The following is a 19,651-nucleotide window of genomic DNA, read 5'->3' on the forward strand; positions in this document are numbered from 1 at the left end:
GAACATTGTTATCATTTTTTGCTCTAAAAAAATAATTTTCTCTTCTTTGGATTTCTTCCTCATCAATTCGTATATGTGGATTTTGGTGATGTTGTAATTTTCTTTTGTTCTAGTTTATCCCAATTTAAAAATAGAAACAGTTTTCATCATGCTGACAAAGAAATAGCCTAACAGTTTTAAGAAAAAATAACAAAATTAATTTTAGCGTTTTTAAGAAACCAAAACGCTAACACCAACTGAAATTATGTTCACAACACAGAAATATTTTTTTTTACCTGTTCCACGAATTCTATATTAACTACTACAGTTTGCTATTTTTGTTTCCTTTCTAAAATAGAAAAGCAAATCGGTGGTTTATGTTGGCCTTTCTTTCATTAAAGGCTTTGTCGCCACAACATTATCTATTAAGCAAGCTATTAGGGCATTCCCAAGGTTTTTCACCACCATGACCCGAAGAACAATGGGGAAGCCTTATGGCTGCTTCCTTCTCCTCTTCTTATTTATCATTTTCGTCATTGTACATTCTGCAGCCGGTCTCACTAATGAGGAAACTTCGTTTCTCACCAAACGTCAACTTTTGGCTTTGTCAGAAAATGAAGACCTTTCTGATGACATGGAATATGAAGTCGATTTAAACCTCAAGTTTGCTAATACCCGACTTAAAAGGGCTTATATTGCCCTTCAAGCTTGGAAAAAAGCAATATACTCTGATCCCTTTAACACCTCGGCTAACTGGATCGGTCAAAACGTGTGTTCTTATAAAGGTGTATTCTGTGCGCCGGCGCTTGATGACCAAAGCATTATGGTTGTAGCAGGAATCGATATTAACCATGCAGATATAGCCGGGTATTTGCCTCCCGAGCTAGGTCTATTAACCGATGTCGCATTGTTTCACGTCAATTCTAACAGATTTTGCGGAGTAATTCCAAAAAGCTTGTCAAAGCTAACATTAATGTACGAATTTGACGTGAGCAATAACCGTTTTGTTGGTTCATTTCCGATGGTTGCTCTTTCTTGGCCATCTTTGAAGTTTCTTGACATAAGATACAACGACTTTGAAGGAAAACTTCCAGCAGATATCTTCAATAAGGATCTTGATGCTATTTTCTTGAACAACAATAGATTCGAGTCGATCATCCCTGAGACAATTGGGGAATCGACTGCTTCTGTCGTGACATTTGCTCATAATAAATTCAGCGGTTGTATTCCAAAGACCATCGGGCATATGAAGAACCTCAACGAAATTGTATTTATAGGGAACAAGTTGAGTGGTTGTTTCCCAAACGAAATCGGTTCGCTGAACAATGTGACAGTATTTGACGCGAGCAACAATGAGTTTGTTGGAAGTTTGCCGTTGAGCTTGTCAAGCTTAACCAATGTGGAACAAATGGATTTTTCATTCAATAAGCTCACCGGATTTGTCACAGACGATGTATGCAAATTGCCAAAATTGTCTAACTTTACATTTTCTTACAACTTTTTCAATGGAGAGGCTCAAAGTTGTGTTCCCGGAACAAGTCAAGACAAACAGTTCGATGATACAAATAATTGCTTACAAAATAGACCAAAACAGAAGCTTGCTAACGAATGTTTGCCGGTGATTACTCGTCCCGTGGATTGTAGTAAAGACAAGTGTGCTGGTGGTGGTGGTGGAGGAGGTGGCGGATCTAACCCATCACCAAAGCCAACACCTAACCCACAAAAATTGGAAGAGCCATCTAAACCAAAACCAGAAGAAGCTCCCGAACCACAACAACCTAGTCCAAAACTTGAGACACCAAAAACATCAGAGCCTTCTAAACCAAAGGAACCTAAGCCAGACGCACCAAAACAGCAATCTCCTAAACCAGAATCACCAAAACATGAGTCACCAAAATCAGAACAGCCGAACCCCAAACCTGAGTCACCAAAGCAAGAGTCTCCTAAGCAACAACCACCAAAAACAGAGACACCACAAATGGGGTCACCGCCAGTAAAACCACCAGTATCAAATGATCCGTACGAAGCATCTCCTATTAAAAAGCGACGTCCTCAACCACCGTCAACCGAAGAAATACCATCATCACAGTCTCCACCACCTCATGTATTTTCACCTCCTCCTCCAGTACATTCTCCTCCACCACCTCCTGCATACTCTCCCCCACCACCAGTTTATCCGCCACCACCTCCAGTGTACTCTCCTCCTCCACCAGTATACTCTCCCCCACCGCCAGTTCACTCTCCGCCACCGCCTGTCCATTCTCCGCCACCACCACCACCGGTCCACTCTCCGCCGCCACCAGTCCATTCACCACCACCGCCAGTCCACTCTCCTCCACCACCAGTCCACTCTCCGCCGCCACCACCAATTTTCTCTCCACCACCACCTACACCAATCTACTCTCCACCACCACCACCAGTTCATTCACCGCCTCCACCAGTCCATTCTCCACCACCACCACCAGCCCACTCGCCACCGCCTCCAGTTCACTCTCCACCCCCTCCGGTTCACTCCCCACCGCCTCCAGTGCATTCTCCTCCGCCTCCAGTCCACAGCCCTCCACCGCCATCACCTGTCTATTCTCCTCCTCCCCCAGTTTTCTCACCGCCACCAAAACCTACAACAATTATATCACCGGCAACATCTCCAATGGCAAATGCTCCAACACATTCATCGGAGACAGACGAAGACTCATCACCAGTTCAGGCCCCAACCTCAGAATCTGAGACCGTCGAGGGACCAACAGAATCAGATCAATCACCAGTGTTCAGTTCAAGTCCTACTTTGACTCCAACTCCACTTTCTCAGCCAGATATAGCTCCATTACCGTCTGGTGAACAAGTCGAAGCACCATCACCATCAACACAACCACCAGTTACAACTGCACCACCATCAAAAAAAGATGATGACAACGATAGTTTCATTCTCCCACCAAACATTGGATTTCAATATGCGTCACCACCACCACCAATGTTCCCCGGTTACTAAACCAACCAACCATTTTTAATATTATTTTGTATCAAATTTGTTTCAAAATATACATTCACAAATTTGTTCACCGTAATATGTAAGTAGATGATTTTTATAAGTAACATTTCCAAAATGAACTGTAAACATTTATGTAACTTTATGTCTAGCGTAAATTCATCACATTTTTTTTTGAACTTTATCTTTTTAAGGTATAGAGTAAGATAGATCCATTACCGTAGATTTTTTTTTGTTACTTGTATTTTTGTCTAAAAGTTTGTTTGTTTACTTTCCAAACTAATCCCATTAATAAGCATCTTAAATTTGAAAACTCTGAAATTAAGAAGTGGTATATAACTAGCTTCATTCTTCGTGTGGACATGTAAGACCATCCACAACGGGATATGTTAAAGGAATCCTTAGCGCAAATCCTTAGGTTTGTTTTAATAAAATATTATTAATTATCCTAATTGAACTAAGGATTGGTCCGTCGAGAATGATATTAAGGATCAAGTCCTTGTGTACGTGTCACCGCTTGAGTGGGTCGGTCTCGGTTTAGGGTTTGGCTTGGGTAAAAAAAAAAAGAAAATCATTCTCGACCGAAGGAGAAAAAAAAAGAGCTCTCGAGAGAAAGGCGACATCGCGGTGATCTCTCTCCCTCGGCTTGACCAAGGTAAATCCAAGCCTTAAAGTTGTAGATTTCTCGATTAAGATCAGTTTCCATCTTGTTTGTTGTCTAAAAAGGGCTGGGTTATGTAGTTTCGATCGATTTGGGAAAAGTTTTGAAATTAGGGTTTCAAAACTATTTGGGGAAAAATCGATTTCTGGATTCTTTGCTTTTGTAGATATGGTTTCGAAACAATTTTGGTTTCAATCGGAAGCAAATCTTCTCTTTATTTCTTATACGGTTAGAAATTCTATTTTTTGTTTCAATTGATTAACGGTTTCAAAACCTATTATTTTTTGAATCGAAACATGTTCTTATTGATTTGTCATTTTTAATGTTTGCAATCGATTACAACGAGATTGTGTTATCTTAGGTTTATTTGTGTTTGATTTCAATCTGTATATATCCAAAATGGTCAACATTTATCCAATCTATCACACTTCCTCAAGGTCCTAAAGCAAACTTATTTGCTAAAGTTCAAGAACCAGCACGAAAAGATGTGGAGCGGGCTTTTGGAGTATTGCAAGCTCGATTTGTGATTGTCAAAAACCCGGCTCTTACATGGGACAAAGAAAAGATAGCAAAAATTATGCGAGCATGTATCATACTACACAATATGATAGTCGAAAATGAACGCAATGGATACGCTCAAATCGACATATCGGAATTTGAAGAAGGAAACGTCACCAGAAGTTCACGGGTGGAAACCGAAACCGACAGGCCTACAAATCTCAATAACATATTTGTCAATCAGAATCAGAAAGATCTTCGGGATAGGCGTATACATGAACAATTGAAAAAAGATTTAATTGAGCATATTTGGAACAAATTTGGTGATGAAGATTAATAATTACTAGATTTTGACCCGCGCAACCGCGCGGGTGTTTGTTTTCACTTTTCTATACATAAATTATTGTTTTAGAACATAAGTGGTATGTATTTTTAATGTTAATCATATACTTAAATATTTATATAACTATTTCAAATACAATAATTTTATAATTTAATGTTATAATTAATCAATTGTTTAAAACCATATGTATTTGTCACTTCTTATTATATATTTATTTGCATTTAGTTATTAAGCAAATTAATATATTCATGAGAAAATATATTTAAAAAATATTTTGTATTTAATTTATGCTAAATTATGACCCATCTTTCAAAACTGGATTTATTTTTACAAATATTTTTATGCTTATTCATTTTAGATAATATATTATTGTATATACAAAATTTTAAGATATGTTAATTTTTAGACATGTATTATATAGTTTGTTAATTTTAAGCCATTCTATCATCAAGTTATATTTTAAAAATAAATAGTTTATATTTATGAAAATAAAATTTATAAATTTATCAATTGAAAATAATTTTATCATATTTATTTTAGTATAATAATTGATAAAATAGGACATAACTATTTATTTTTTATTTTATAAACGCTAACTTAAAATACATTAAGTTATTGTTAAAATATCTTTACAGAGATTTATTAGAATTTTTAAAATATAATATATAAATATATATTATATTTAAAATGAAGATATATTATGATTAAAGTAGTCACAAAGATTTTATATTATTAACTTTAAAGAAATATATGTTAATTTTTATACATGTATTATATAGTTTGCTAATGTTAACTCATCTTACCAACATATTAGATTTTATTTTTGAACATAAATATTTTATACTTACGAAAAATAAAATATATAAATTATATAAATTATATAAATATATAAATATATAAATTTAATACAATTTTATTATATTTAGCTCAATATAATAATTTTCTTAATATGATTGATTATGATTATATAATAGATAAAATATCATAGATTTTTTTGTTTTTCATTTTATAAACGATAACAGAATATATTAATGTATAATAATATTTCAAACTAATTTCAAAATTAGTGAAAATATTTAAAAATAATTTCGAAAATGAAGATCTTGTATAAATCTTTTAAAAAAGATTTGCTAGAATTTTAAAATAAATATACTTATATTTAAAATAAAAAGATATCAAAAGATATTATGATTAAAGTATTTTAAGGATTCTATGTATTATTAGTCTTAATAAAATACATTTAATGATATTTTTAAATGATAGTCCAAATTAAAAAAATCACACATGAAAAAAGTCATGACTCCTGTTTTAATATATAAGATTGTATCTTTGAGTTTAATTATTTTATTTTTTTTTCTATCATGCAATAAATAAATAAATACATTTCAATTTTAAAAAAAAATATTTTTTTATTCCTAAGGACTCCTAATTCACTACAAAAAAGGATCATATTACATCACTTAAATAGAATCACAAAAATAAATGATACTATTTAGAATTACTTATTAGGAAATGATACAAAATATCTGTTTTAACATCAGTCATAACAAATGATGCGGTTATTAACTTGTTTGGCATCGATTGAATGAAATTGATGCAAATCTTTATTAGTTTACATCACTTTTTGAAAAATGATAGAAAATATGAGTTTACATCAATTAAATGATCGATACATTTATTAATTTATATTAACATCACTTATTAAAATGATCCAAAAGTAACATCATTTTAATAAATGTTGCAAATTTGACATCAATGATAAAAATGATACTAACATAATTTTCATTAGTTACTAATATGTATGTAGATCATTTCTGCTTATAAACGATTTTTTATGCTTTGATAAATTATTTCGAATTGATTTAATAAGTAAGCTACATTAATTGATATTTTGAATATTAAAAATATAACATATATATTGACTAAATAAAGAATCTGAAAATCTATATTAAAAAAAAAAAATTTATACTCACTAGAATACATATTTAATTAAAAGAAAGAAATTATTCTATTTTTTTTACAACTAATATTTTAAATTTTCGACCTAATTAATAAATGTTAATAGTTAATCTTATATAAGTACTGCGTTAAATTGTTTTGTAAAGAAAATTGTAAACCATTAAAAATCTATATGTTTGTTACCAAAAATATAGCAATATCTCCTATTTTATCTCACCACTAGTTCACGTTTCCTTCTAATAAGAAATCAACTGAATAAAAGCAACGATCCTTTACATCTTTTTTGTAGTCTTTTCTTCCACACACAATTCCTTAACACAGTTTAAGAGAGGTTGAATCTGCAGATCTGAAATAATATTCTTGGAACCTTCGTGAAGTCTATTATTCTTTACCTCAGGAACCATTGGTTAAGGTTAGTCAATAGTGACAATCTGATGCAAACTTTTCTTTATATTGTTTTTGTCTATGAATCGGTATTTTCTTATATGAGTGATGATGATTATGGTTTTATTTATAGAAGAAACTATTAGCTTAAAACCCTACAACCAAGAGCAAAAGATACAGAGAATTGGAAGAAGAAGAAGCTTGATCGAAGAACTCTTACGGCGAACTATGTTTATCTGTTTTTTTAATTGTGTTCTTTTGTTTTCTTGTTTTTGTAATTTTCTTATTTTTAATTGTAACATCAATGAAAAGAGCAATAAGAAATCATTAACAATTAATAAAAGTATTTAATTTATTTATTTATTGCTATCAATTTAATATTAATTTTGTATAAATATTAATAAAATTAAAAAATCAACATGATAAGAATTTAGTTATTCAATTACCAAAAGTGATATAATTAATTATTAAAATCAATTAATTGATTGATGCTGATATTAACATCATTTTAATAAATGATATAAATATTAATATCAGTTATTGTAATTGATATATATTTTACATCATTTATAATAGTTGATGTAAATATTTAGCATTTTTACATCAATTATTAACAAAACTAGGTCCGTGTCCGCGGATTGTGTGCTTTATTTTTTTTTAAACACATAATATTTAGAGAAGTAAACATTTTAAATTTTTCTTATTTTACCATGCACACAACAATTTGTAAGTATTAAAATTTAAAATTTGTTTGTTACTATCAGAAAATATATAGAGTGGTAAGCAAACTCAGTGAAAAGTTAATTAAACTTTAGTTCATAAATCTTTTGTATTTGAGTTTTCACTAAAAACTGTTAAGCTCCACTTATTTATAATTTAGTTATACATTTTATTTATTTATTTATTTGATAGCAATTGTAATATATTCACTCATGGGCAGTCTGTTGCGTATATATATTTACTTTTTTGGATGGAATCATCTAGTGAAAATCAAAAAACAAATATGAATAAAAGAGTTCCCTTCCTGGTTTGGTGTGATGTCAAAAAGGCACCTAGCTTCTGCCTTTTGTTCTTTTTTTTTAGTAATTGTAGCTGCTGCCTTACGGAGAAAGAAATATAACTTGGAATAAAATTAAAGTCTCATGACTCAAAGAAAAGTCACGGATAAACATACCTCAATCCGAGCACCTTTGTTGAATCATACAGAGACATAAACATCTAAGAAACACGGAATCTTACAGAGACATAAACATCTAAGTCACAATTCAAAAATCATTGCATCTATATGGGTATTTCCACCGAGATGCATGAATGCGGTATAAACTCTTTCTCTTGCTCTTAAATCGATTGGAATGGAATAAAAAAATATATTTCTTCGCCTTTTTGCTAACTTATCCAGCTATAACAAAAAAAATTTGGGACATGACAAATAGAATCCACCCATCATTAAGTCAAGCTTATACAGTTATACCTAATAAAATGTGCATACATTCTCAGATGTCTCTCCCCAAGTTCAAGAATGTTGATAAGCTATCAACATGTTCTTCTATGCCAAGTAATTAGTCCTCATCTGTTTATAGTATGCGTATAAACTTATATAGTCGATCATCAAATCCAGACTTACTTTTCATACCAAAGGAAAGGGTTTGAATAGCTGATATAATAAAAATTGCATTGCAGTTTCTCACACTCTGTATATAAAGAAAACATGCACTTTTCAAATGATACAAAGACACATACGAAATAAAGATAGGTTTACTTTAATTCAGAAGGAACATCTAGAATCCTAAATTTGGTCACATACACACATGCAATGTTCATCGTCTCTTCAGTTGTACTTCTTCTTTATCTTGAAGGAAGAAAATCGGATAATGCCATTATGGACTATATTGCAGTAGTAAGAGCAGTCTCCATTGGAGTAATGGATTCAAGTTTTAGTTAAGCAAGTGAAAATAAGGTAGACTCCATCCAAGTAAGTGTTAGTTTCTCTGACTTTATTCTTCTTAATGATATTGTAAGCCAATGGAATCACTCCTCTGTTGAAGACTTCCACAGACATTCCACCTCCAGCCGCAAGCAACTGCCAAAATAAAACCATCAATATATCTAAAAATATTTCCTAGTCTACAGTAAAGAGTAATAATATACATGCAGTAATCAAAGCCAACACACATTTCAGAACCACAATCTGATTTATCTTCTAATGCATAGCTGAAAGAATCCACATTTTTCCCATGAAGGAGGACTGTGTACTGGCCCCTTTCAAGCATAATACCATCTGGATATTTCATGAATTGAGTAGAATACTAAAATTAAATGACATAGGGATCCTATATTTTGCAGATATCGTAGGAAGAATTCACATTGCGCAAAAGGATGAGATTGTTCCTAACCCTTTTAACTACAACTTTTAACTCCAGATTGCCACAAATTTGAATAAGTGAAGAAACCATTATCTGGGAAGAATACCTGGATTGCTGGCAACATACTTATGGTTTATAGCTCAGGGAAATCAAAAATTACTATGTGAAAGTATATACCAATATATCAATTAAGCCAAAAGCTGAATAGTGGTCAGCAAAATTTAGCTACCGAGAAACATCATCTGACATAATAACTACATGCAACATGTGAACTCTAAGTCATGTTGATACATCATACATATAAGAAGTATAAAAGTGGAGAAAATTAAAGAGTATGGCTGAAACTTGAGCTCCACTCAGAATTTTCACATGTCAGCAAACCCACAAAAGATTATGTAGTTTTTTTCTCGGGACTATATACTATATAGAAATCCAAACCAAAGTAATCATTTGAGAAACATACTTCTACTTCAAATTTTCCTTTCTTACCGGTTTCTTCTATGAGCCTCTGATACCCCTCAAAAACAAAGCCGTTACCAAGTCATAAACCTCGTCATCGCTTCCTTCCAGTCCATGAAGCTTCCTCCTGCATTTGTTGTCGGTGAATTAATGAAACCAGTCTGGAAAATCACAAAGAGTATTGAACAAAGAAAAAGATCACCTACCTCATAACACGGTATGTGATGCAATGTACCCCGATGTGCTAACCTGTGAGGAAAATCCACACAATCATGATCACACACAAATCCAAAAAGGTTAAGATATAAGGTTTTTTCAGTGAGATTGAGTTTTAGGTCTTTTCTTATGTAACATAAGCCTAGAGACGTGGAACAACGGACCCAGAATACATCAGAATGATGAGGAATTGTGCTTACTTCCAGAAACATACTGAAAGCTGCCACAAAAATCAAGGGTCTTAACAAAAGATTGTTAATAAAAGGTTAAACGTAGGGATCCTATCTTTTGCAGACTAAAAGACCTGAAAATCTTAAAGCATACTTAGAGTTTACTAAAAGTATACAGTTCTCCAAGGGCAATATCTTCCTGTAAAGAAAAAAGACATGAGCAGGAACAATAAAAGATGATAAACAGTGCAATGCGATCCTGATATATTTTGCTGACTGTAGGTGATGAATTAAGGGAAGCATTTGTACCTTTTATCAAATGTCTTATTTTTTACATGTCTGCTATGTTCCTCCTCTTTTCTCTTTTTGGTGGGTTTTATCATGAAGTATCCTCAGTTTCATATTATCATACTTTGAGCCTGCTAAATAATACCAATATTAAAAGTGAAAATGTATGATAACAAAAACAAAAACCTTTGGAAGAGGAAAACACACAGAGGAAACAACCAAATGGTTCAGAGAAGTTGTGCAAGAGATCCTTACGAAAACCTTCATTTTTTTAGGTTTTACTTTCCCCATTAAACCTTATTAGCAATTCTTCTGACTCTCTCTGCTGAATCATAAGTGCACAAAATCATGACTTTCTGCTAACAAATCAGATTTTTATTTTCTTGTTCAGAGACAAAACAAAACAAAACAAAACGCTCTAATCTTAGTGCTTTTGAATCAAATAGTTTTACCATAAAACCATCAGAGAGTTCAGAGGAGAGAACATCAATTAGATATTTACCGTAAATCCCTTTGTAACTTTTCGTGATTCACCTTCTGTAGCTCTTGTTTCTTTTTGTCTGAATCATAAATCCATAAATAGGATTTCTAAGAAAAACACACCAAAGTCGATTTCGAGAATAAAATTTTCGGAAACCGCAGTAAAAAAAAGGTGACTCCTGGCTACGGGAAAGGTTTTGCAGAGAAGGTGAGAAGAAAGGAAGAGGAATCAATGAGAGGACTCTTGGAAAGGATAAAAAAAAGTCCACGATACGTTTTGGAGAGAAAAAAAGGAATCGATTCAGAAGAATAAAATTTGTGTTGACCTAATGACATGTTATAAAACTTGTGTTTGATTGGTGAACCAAAGCCTGTATGACATGTCAAAACAGAGCCCTCTGATTGGACGATTTTCTAATCGGACGTGGACAGGCTTAGAGGGCTTGATATCCTCCTTTTAGTATAGGATAGATGATGTGAATTATTTGCATCACCACTTTCAGAGTCATTTATATAAATGATGCAAAATTATTTTACATCATTTATAACTAATGGAAAAATACAAATAAATGATGCTAAACAATAGTTTTTTGTAGTGATTGGGGATCACCATTGGACACACTATTTTGACTAGAGTCCTTAACTATTCAAAAAAAAAAAATTATTAAACTAATCCTAAGGACTCCTTCCACAAATCCACCATTGTGGATGCTCTAGGACTAGTATGAACTCTCTTGACATGCCCCGAACTTTTTTACTTTTATTAAAGGGAAGATCTTGTTCCACCTTTCATCCAAGCAACAGAGCATAGACCGGATTCAAGTTTAATCCCTAACCATCCCGACGAATTACACGTGATGGATCTCTCTCGTCTCGACCACCCCGAAGATGTCCAAAATGTCTCAATACCGTTCTTCTTTTTTCCCATCATATGAAGCCAACATTGAGCCATCGGAAGCTTATAGGCAAAGAAAATCCGCCTTGTTAGCAAGAATACAAGTGGAGCAAGTTCTTTGTTTCGAAAAGCACAACTAATTTCAAGAAGCTGGAAGTTGAGAACATCCAGATTAATCGATACGGTTATGTTCATTAGCAAAACATTTCCTAACAGTGTCTCGGGTTTTGTATCGACTAGTAATTAGTCAATGAACGTGATCCATATTAATTTACTTCTATATCAAAATAAATAACTTAAACCCACAAAGCCTCAGAGCATTGACTGCTGGTGAGCACAAGTAATTAACGAGAGGTTTTCGACAAGAAGTCAGCGTTAAACCATTCGACAAGCCCCGCCTTGTCACAAAGAATAATTGGGGAGGGAAAGTTTTCACACGCAACAGAAGTGTTTTAAGACGCATACATGATACATGCATATAAATTTTTTTCAAGAGCTTATTTCAAATTATACACACACGTTTCCTAACGATTTATTAATGAGCGTGAACAATGTTTTGCTTTTGTATGATTGTATCCGTAATCACACTTTAAAATAATCTGTATCACTAACTTAAACCAAGATGCAGTTTTCCTTTCTTATAATTGAATAAATGCTTTTCGAAGTGCATGCGATGCGAGATTGGAATCTACTTTTGGATTTTTTACAGCGCTTTTTTGCTAATTCATAACTTTTAATTTGTCATCCAAGTTTCTTTTTTTTATTTCTAAAAATGCACGCGAACCAGGTAGAAAGAGTACAACAATATTATATATACTACTCTTTGTTTGTTTCCATCTCGTACATTATTCTAAGGATAGATTCTCAAAAGTCAGAACTAAGCTTTAGATAAACTAAATTCCATTCAGTGATAACATTTAGACCGATGGCTAAGCTACCGAATATTTAATATCAGCCAAATTCAATACTTGCTAAAATAAATTACATAGGTTAAACTTTGTTTCGGTTTTTAGGATTTTTACATGCGCAATTTAAGTTTTAACATGGTTTTATTTATAAGTTTAAACATGGTTTTTAGAACTGATAACTAAACATGTTATAACGAGATTCATGCATCGTTGCGTCGCGGATGTAATATATTGTGATCGGGTTGTACACATGGGAGAACCGGAGAAGCTACAAGTTTTAATTTAAGTGGGTGTATAACTCGTAAAGGAAAAAAAATTGGCAGAGATGATGTTGTCGTAGTAATTTAAGATGATGCATGCAGAGTGTACTTGAATAGATATGTGCTTGTTGTGATTGAGTTTATACATGTTGTACGTAGAGGTTTACGCAAGCTGTACGTAAATAGACTTATTATAAATTAGGATTACGAATGTTGTAACTATGTTGACTTTATATATGTTATAGATTTGTACATACTCTAGCTGAATTTATAAGATAGTGTAGCTGGATAGCCTGGATTTATACATGTAATTACTAGATTCCTACATGACTTTACCTGAGTTTATATGTACTATAATCACATTGTAGAGTTTTATAGCTACATTTTACTTTGTCTCACATTATAGCTAGTCGGTAGATATATGTATACATTATGCATGATATATCTAAACCTTGCTAATTTTGCAGTACAAATGTACATATTAGAATAATGAAGGCCGTCCTACTAGAATGTACTAGACCTTTTAAATAGATATAGCTTGACCTTGAATGTTTTAACCGTACACTGTTCATTACGTACTATAATCAAAAGTCAAAACCTTCATAATCATATTCATCATTAGAAACCAAGAAAACCAAAATGGGGTCAAGATAAATGCTAGGAGTAATTCTTTTTTTCAGTAATACATATTTTCAGGAAAAAAATTAATTTGAAAATGGGGGTTATAAATAGCAGATTTTTTTTCTGAAAAGAAAAATATATTCTGCGATACTGATAAAGGCGAAAAATGAAATTTGTGCTACAAAAGAAGAAAGAAAATATTTAAATCAAAAGAAAAAGAAACAAATATTAATATTTGTTAAAACAAAAAGGTGGTCCAAAAAGTGGAGTAGGTGGGGGCGGTCGGCTTTTGAATAGTTTAAACAAAAAAAATCAATAATAAAACCACACGAGTGATCAACCGGTTCGACTCACTCGAGCTGTACAAGTTGTGTTTTTTTTAATAACATTATTATTATTTTTTTTAATTTTTGGTTTGGGTTTGGGTTTGGTTGGGTCACTCAAGTCAGGTGTAAAAGGAGAAGAGAGAGTGTTGTAACACCACACCACCACCCCCCCTTTGACCATAGCTTCAGATCTGAAAGTGCTTCTCTGTCTCTGTCGCGTATTCTCCGGCGTCGTTTCATGATCTGACTTTGGTCTCTTCTTCTTATTTGTTCCTTTTACTTGATCACTGTTTCTCTCTGAACATGCCACGCCCTTTCTTCCACAAGCTGATTTTCTCATCCACTATCCAAGAAAAACGTCTGGTAATCTCCCTCCCTCCTCTTCCTCTTCTTCTTCCCCCTCTATCCCAAAAATCTCTTCTTTTCTGTTGGGTCGTTTCAAAGTTTTGATCTTTGTCTAAAGCTGAGAGTTTTCAAGATTGTGATATTCTCCATGTTTCGACAGTTTCTTAGCTTTCTTGAATTGAATTGTCTTATTCTCGGTAGACATCAAGTCAAGTTTGTATTTGTTTTTTCTTTTATTCGTACAGCTTTCTGAGCTAAAAAATTGAGTTAGGAAGATAGAAAAGTTTCAATTTGGTAAGCTTTGTGTTGTATATAATGGTCATTGTTGTGGTTTGGAGAAATCTACATCTGGTCTATTATTTTGATTGTCAAATTGAGCGTAGTTTGGGAATGTGTGTGTGTGGTTTAGTGAGTTGACTTCTGATGACAATAAGATGTACACTTTTGTTAGATTCATGCAACTTCCGAGGGAGAAAAAGTTGAGATCTGTTTGTGGTTTCTCTATTTTGACTGTGTTCTCAGTTTGACTTATCAAGTCTAAGGATTTTAGATTCCTTATTGATAATAGTGTATTGTCACTTGCGAGTGAAGTGAAACTGGGTAGTAGTTGACTTTTTGTCTGTGTATAGTCTCTCTGTATGTCTATGTTGTAAGCCTCATTGCTTGTTTCCTTAAGATAAAAGTGTTTTTGTGTAGAAAAATAAAAGTACATTTATGGTTTTATTATCTGCTTTATATTCACAAAAATATAGATGATACAGTGATTAGTTATCACTTGTGAACCATTTGGATTGTGATTTTAAATTAAGTCAAAGCAGTCTTTCCTCCAGCATCTTGTTAATTTTGAATATATAATCTTTTTTTTTACATTATGTGCAGAGAGTTCCAGATAAGTTTGTGAGTAAATTCAAGGACGAGCTATCGGTTGCAGTTGCACTCACAGTACCTGATGGTCATGTTTGGCGTGTAGGACTAAGGAAAGCTGACAACAACAAAATCTGGTTTCAAGATGGTTGGCAAGAGTTTGTTGACCGTTACTCAATCCGCATTGGCTACCTTTTGATTTTTAGATACGAAGGCAACTCTGCCTTCAGCGTCTACATTTACAACTTATCACACTCCGAGATCAACTACCATTCCACCGGTCTCATGGATTCTGCGCACAACCACTTCAAACGTGCGCGTTTGTTTGAAGACCTCGAAGATGAAGATGTTGAGGTTGTTCATCCTTCTTCGTTGTACCCATTACAGCATCCTGAGACTACTGGGCACGCTAATAAAGGGCATACTAGTTCAGCTATCCAGAGCTTCTTCGCTGAACCTGTTAAAGGTGACTTCCTCTTTATCTTTCTTGTTTATTGTGATCATACTTGTAACTAGGCCTGGGATTTTGAACCAAACCGGCTGAACTGAACCGAAAATTTTGGTTAGTTTTGATGACTTTGGTTTTCTTAAAAACAATTATAACCAAAACTATACCAAAAACCCCAACGTAATTAACCAAATTTCGAACCGGAATAACCAAACAACCGAATTTAACCGATTTAACAAGATTAAACCAAAATCTAAACCTTGGTTGGATTTTCAAAAACCGAACTAACGAACTTTATTTCAGATTAATTCAGTAAAGATTTATGTTAAACCGAACTAACCAAACAACCGAATTTAACCGATTTAACAAGATTAAACCAAAATCTAAACTTTGGTTGGATTTTCAAAAACCGAAATAACGAACTTTATTTCAGATTAATTCGGTAAAGATTTATGTTAAACCGAACTAACCAAATAACCCGAACTACCCGAACCCGCATGCCTACTAGTAAAGATTGATACTTGATTTTTCCTTTCTTTACCAGCTGAAGAGACAACACCAACCCCAAAAGTTCCTAAAAAGAGAGGGAGGAAGAAGAAGAACGCTGATCCTGGTAAGCATTTTTTTCTCTCTTTTAAAACTATTCTGCAAACTCTTGTTTCATACATAGATTGATTCTCATGAGAAGACACCTTTTCTAATGTGATCCATCCAGAGGAAATAAATTCATCTGCTCCACGAGATGACGACCCAGAGAACCGTTCAAAGTTCTACGAGAGTGCTTCTGCAAGAAAGAGAACCGTGACTGCAGAGGAAAGAGAGAGAGCCATCAATGCAGCCAAAACGTTCGAGCCAACAAACCCTTTCTTCAGAGTTGTTCTACGACCATCCTATCTATACAGAGGTTGCATCATGGTAAGCAACAAAAACATTTTGTTATTATTACATCACACAATGGTATCTGAAACAGTTATCTTTTGTTGCGTGTTTCTTTCAACAGTATCTGCCGTCAGGGTTTGCTGAGAAGTATTTAAGCGGGATCTCGGGATTCATCAAGGTCCAGCTCGGGGAGAAACAATGGCCAGTGAGATGCCTCTACAAAGCAGGGAGAGCCAAGTTCAGCCAAGGATGGTACGAGTTCACTCTTGAGAACAACCTTGGAGAAGGTGACGTCTGCGTGTTCGAGCTGCTCAGAACCAGAGACTTCGTTCTCAAAGTGACGGCCTTTCGTGTCAACGAGTACGTCTGAAACAAACTGAGATTCACTCTATGGTGTGACTGATCCAAGTGCAATGTAGGATGTCTTAATTTAAACTCTCTTTCTATTCTTGTGTCATTGGTCAGTGTCTCGATGTGGATAAGTTGCTGTTTTACCATTATATATATCCTTGGAGTGGAACTCAAGTTAGGGTTTAAGAAACTTTTAGAAGTTTGTAAATACCTAATCAAATTAGGTGTTGAAACTTGTGCCCCAAGAAAAGATGATATGATGTCAGGTTTGTTGTGTTTGTTGATTCTTCATCTCTTAGCTTTTGTTTTTACACCTTCTCTTTGTCTTCATTCGAGCATTAGAATATAACAACAGAAACAGAGTTTGGCGTGTAGGAGCTCATCCTGTTTTTCCGGAACCAAGATTCTGATAAGACCATGGTGTGATCTTATCTGTGTTCGAGTTAATGAAAGTGAAGAATGTCATGACTTATCACTAGTTTGCTTTTGGCTTATCGTCATATAGTCTGGTTCAAGAAGGACTAGAGTTGTTTCGGAGCATGAGGACAAGATTTGGTGCGACTCAGGTGATTAAACGCTACGGATGCGCATAGTGGACCTCTCGGTAAAGTAGGGCGGTTACAAGAAGCGTATGAGTTTGTATTCGCTATGAGCCTATGCTTATCAAACCCGACGCCATCTTGTTGATAAGTCTCTGCAATGCCGGCAGCATCTATGGAGACAGTGTGATGGGTGAAGAGATCGGAAAGGCGCTTCTCGAGATGGAAGGAGAGGAGAAGAAACTTGGTTTTGAGCGTGAAGATTATGTTGCTTTCTTTTATCAAATGTGAAGGGAAATGGGTAGAGGTAGAGAAGGTGAGGAATGAGATGAAAGAAAAAAGAATCAAAACAAGACCTGGTTACAGTTTTTGTCGTGTGCAACTCAATTCATAACGGTTTATTTGAGGAATTTTTAAGCAAGAGCATCAGAGATATGGGCTGGCTTTTATTTCTCAAAGCCCAAATAAACAGAGAGTAAAAAGGTTAAAAAATTTATTCCGACCTGCCGGAATCGAACCAGCGACCTAAAGATTATCTGCAACTACTACAGTCTTCCGCTCTACCAACTGAGCTAAGGTCGGATGCGATTATTGTGGCAACAATTACATATATAACCTATTTAAACTCGAGTAATAATAGTATCATCTTCTTTTTATGCTTCTTTTGAAATTCTGATGACAGAAGTTTCAAATCATATCTAAAATGGGCAGTTTAATTTGGACAGTCAGATAATTATATATGAGAGGTATTCATATCATGGTCGTCCTCAGACATTACATTGTTGCCACTTGCCAAGTTTTTTTTCTAATTAACCAAATCGTTGCACGATACAAAGACATGTAATTATATAAGCAAGTAATCTCGACAGTCTATGCTGATTATTTAGTGCCAATTATGTTATATATATATATAATATATATATATATATATATTATATGAGACTGTCTTAAATAATTCTTAATTTAGCATCTTTTTAACGTATATACTAGTCCTAGTTGGAGCTACGAGCCTATGTGCTGATTGCTGAGTGCGTGCGTGAGTGTAAATCATTTTGTTCGTGAGTTGTGATCGTGTTTTACAATTTATTTATTCCATCAATGCATTTTGTTTGATCAGGGGAGCATACAGATTCCTCCCAAAGTCAAAATGAATTATTAATATTGAAAAATAAAGGCTGAATTTGTGATTAACCTAATAAGAACGTTAACAGTCTACCATGTGAAAATCTGTAATAAATTAGTCAAGACTATGGGCTTAATCATTCTTAATAAATTAAAGTCAGATGGACTAAAACCTAGTGGAGCTTTGCCTAACTACGTTGGAGAAGCATGACTAACCTCACGGTGTTTGTTTTGTAAACTGCCACCTTCATTTTTTAATAGGAAAGCATTCGTTGCTTGTAAAATGCAGCCTTATGGGCTTAATCATTGCTAATAAATTAAAGTAATATAGGAGAACTAAAGTTTAGAACATGCTCATATGAATAAACTTGCCTGTGAAAAATCATATAACTTTCACAAAGTTCATTGAAATTTTAGTGTTAGTTAAATAACTTCTTTAAGATTCAAAATTTAAATTTAGGTAATTGTTATCCAAATTATAACTAAGAATAATACATTTTTCAAACTTACTCAACTTGTGTCTTATGGCCAATGATATGAATACGAATGCTCATATTCTTAAAGCGGATAGGTACCCTGGCAGGTACAACATTGACAAAAACATGCTTTGGAAAGGGTGTGTATAGTCAACGTGCATAGATATAGCTTATGCTTGTAAGATTTGTATCGAACTTAAATCCGACGAAAGAAAGACTTCGTACATACACTGTCATCGAGACAGCAATAAAATATTACATTTAGTTTCCAATGACCAACTCTTTTTCAACAAATTGAACTAACAAATCCGCTAACACAGTACCATACGTATTGAAAATCTCAAATTTTAATTTTAATATTTTACCAGATCAATTTCAAAATAAATCGCTTGTTCCTTTCTTTTCCTTTGTAGATAACTTTTATTTTGATACAATTTGCATCCATGTGAATGAAAGGACTAAAACAGAACATTTGACTTGAATTCATAATATGGATTGTTGAATTATAAAATTTGACAATTGGCATAAAAGAAATTTACATCCATGTGAGAGGAAAGGATTAAAATAAAATATTTGACCCGAACTCATAAAATGGATAGTTGAATTATAAAATTTGACAATTATATACTAGAATATTGTCAAACAAAATAATCGTAGAGATTAACTTTTTAGGTCATTTGGGATGAAGTAAAAGCTAGCACATATCAAAAATATTATTTAGACAAATCTTACCTCTTAAGTACATCTACTAATTAATCATTAGGTGTTCCAATTCCAGTTTTTCATTTGAATGGAGTTCTCCTCTGTCGAATATATATTTTAGTGAAAAAT

The 19,651-nt window shown here is 33.6% G+C and overlaps 2 protein-coding genes, 1 long non-coding RNA gene and 1 other non-coding gene across 19 annotated transcripts; 2 read left to right on the forward strand and 2 right to left on the reverse strand.

Moving 5' to 3' along the window:
- Positions 1 to 390: 390 nt before the first annotated feature.
- Positions 391 to 3,135, forward strand: LOC111198599 (pollen-specific leucine-rich repeat extensin-like protein 1). The gene has a single exon (XM_022687337.2). The coding sequence runs from the start codon at positions 446 to 448 to the stop codon at positions 2,966 to 2,968; it is 2,523 nt and encodes an 840-aa protein (XP_022543058.2). The 5' UTR covers positions 391 to 445; the 3' UTR covers positions 2,969 to 3,135.
- A 5,319-nt stretch (positions 3,136 to 8,454) lies between these two features.
- Positions 8,455 to 11,477, reverse strand: LOC106425228. Of its 16 annotated transcripts, none has more exons than XR_007315495.1 (6): positions 10,809 to 11,452; positions 10,514 to 10,662; positions 10,328 to 10,437; positions 9,839 to 10,217; positions 9,663 to 9,759; positions 8,455 to 8,890 (listed from the first exon to the last, which is right to left on the reverse strand). It is a non-coding gene; the product is annotated as an uncharacterized LOC106425228 (long non-coding RNA). The 16 variants fall into 16 exon arrangements; XR_007315496.1 differs by having other exon boundaries at positions 10,514 to 10,631; positions 10,809 to 11,449; XR_007315499.1 differs by having other exon boundaries at positions 10,562 to 10,665; positions 10,809 to 11,449.
- A 2,350-nt stretch (positions 11,478 to 13,827) lies between these two features.
- LOC106397947 (B3 domain-containing transcription factor VRN1) lies at positions 13,828 to 16,967 on the forward strand. Its single transcript, XM_013838572.3, has 5 exons — positions 13,828 to 14,159; positions 15,021 to 15,471; positions 15,998 to 16,066; positions 16,169 to 16,368; positions 16,454 to 16,967. The coding sequence occupies exons 1-5, from the start codon at positions 14,100 to 14,102 to the stop codon at positions 16,700 to 16,702; spliced, it is 1,029 nt and encodes a 342-aa protein (XP_013694026.2). The 5' UTR covers positions 13,828 to 14,099; the 3' UTR covers positions 16,703 to 16,967.
- A 752-nt stretch (positions 16,968 to 17,719) lies between these two features.
- On the reverse strand, positions 17,720 to 17,804 carry TRNAY-GUA. Its single transcript is given in 2 exon segments — positions 17,720 to 17,755; positions 17,768 to 17,804. It is a non-coding gene; the product is annotated as a tRNA-Tyr (tRNA).
- Positions 17,805 to 19,651: the final 1,847 nt, after the last annotated feature.

This window comes from Brassica napus, chromosome A1 (assembly GCF_020379485.1).
Source record: "Brassica napus cultivar Da-Ae chromosome A1, Da-Ae, whole genome shotgun sequence".
In the NCBI taxonomy this organism is placed as follows: Eukaryota; Viridiplantae; Streptophyta; class Magnoliopsida; order Brassicales; family Brassicaceae; genus Brassica; species Brassica napus.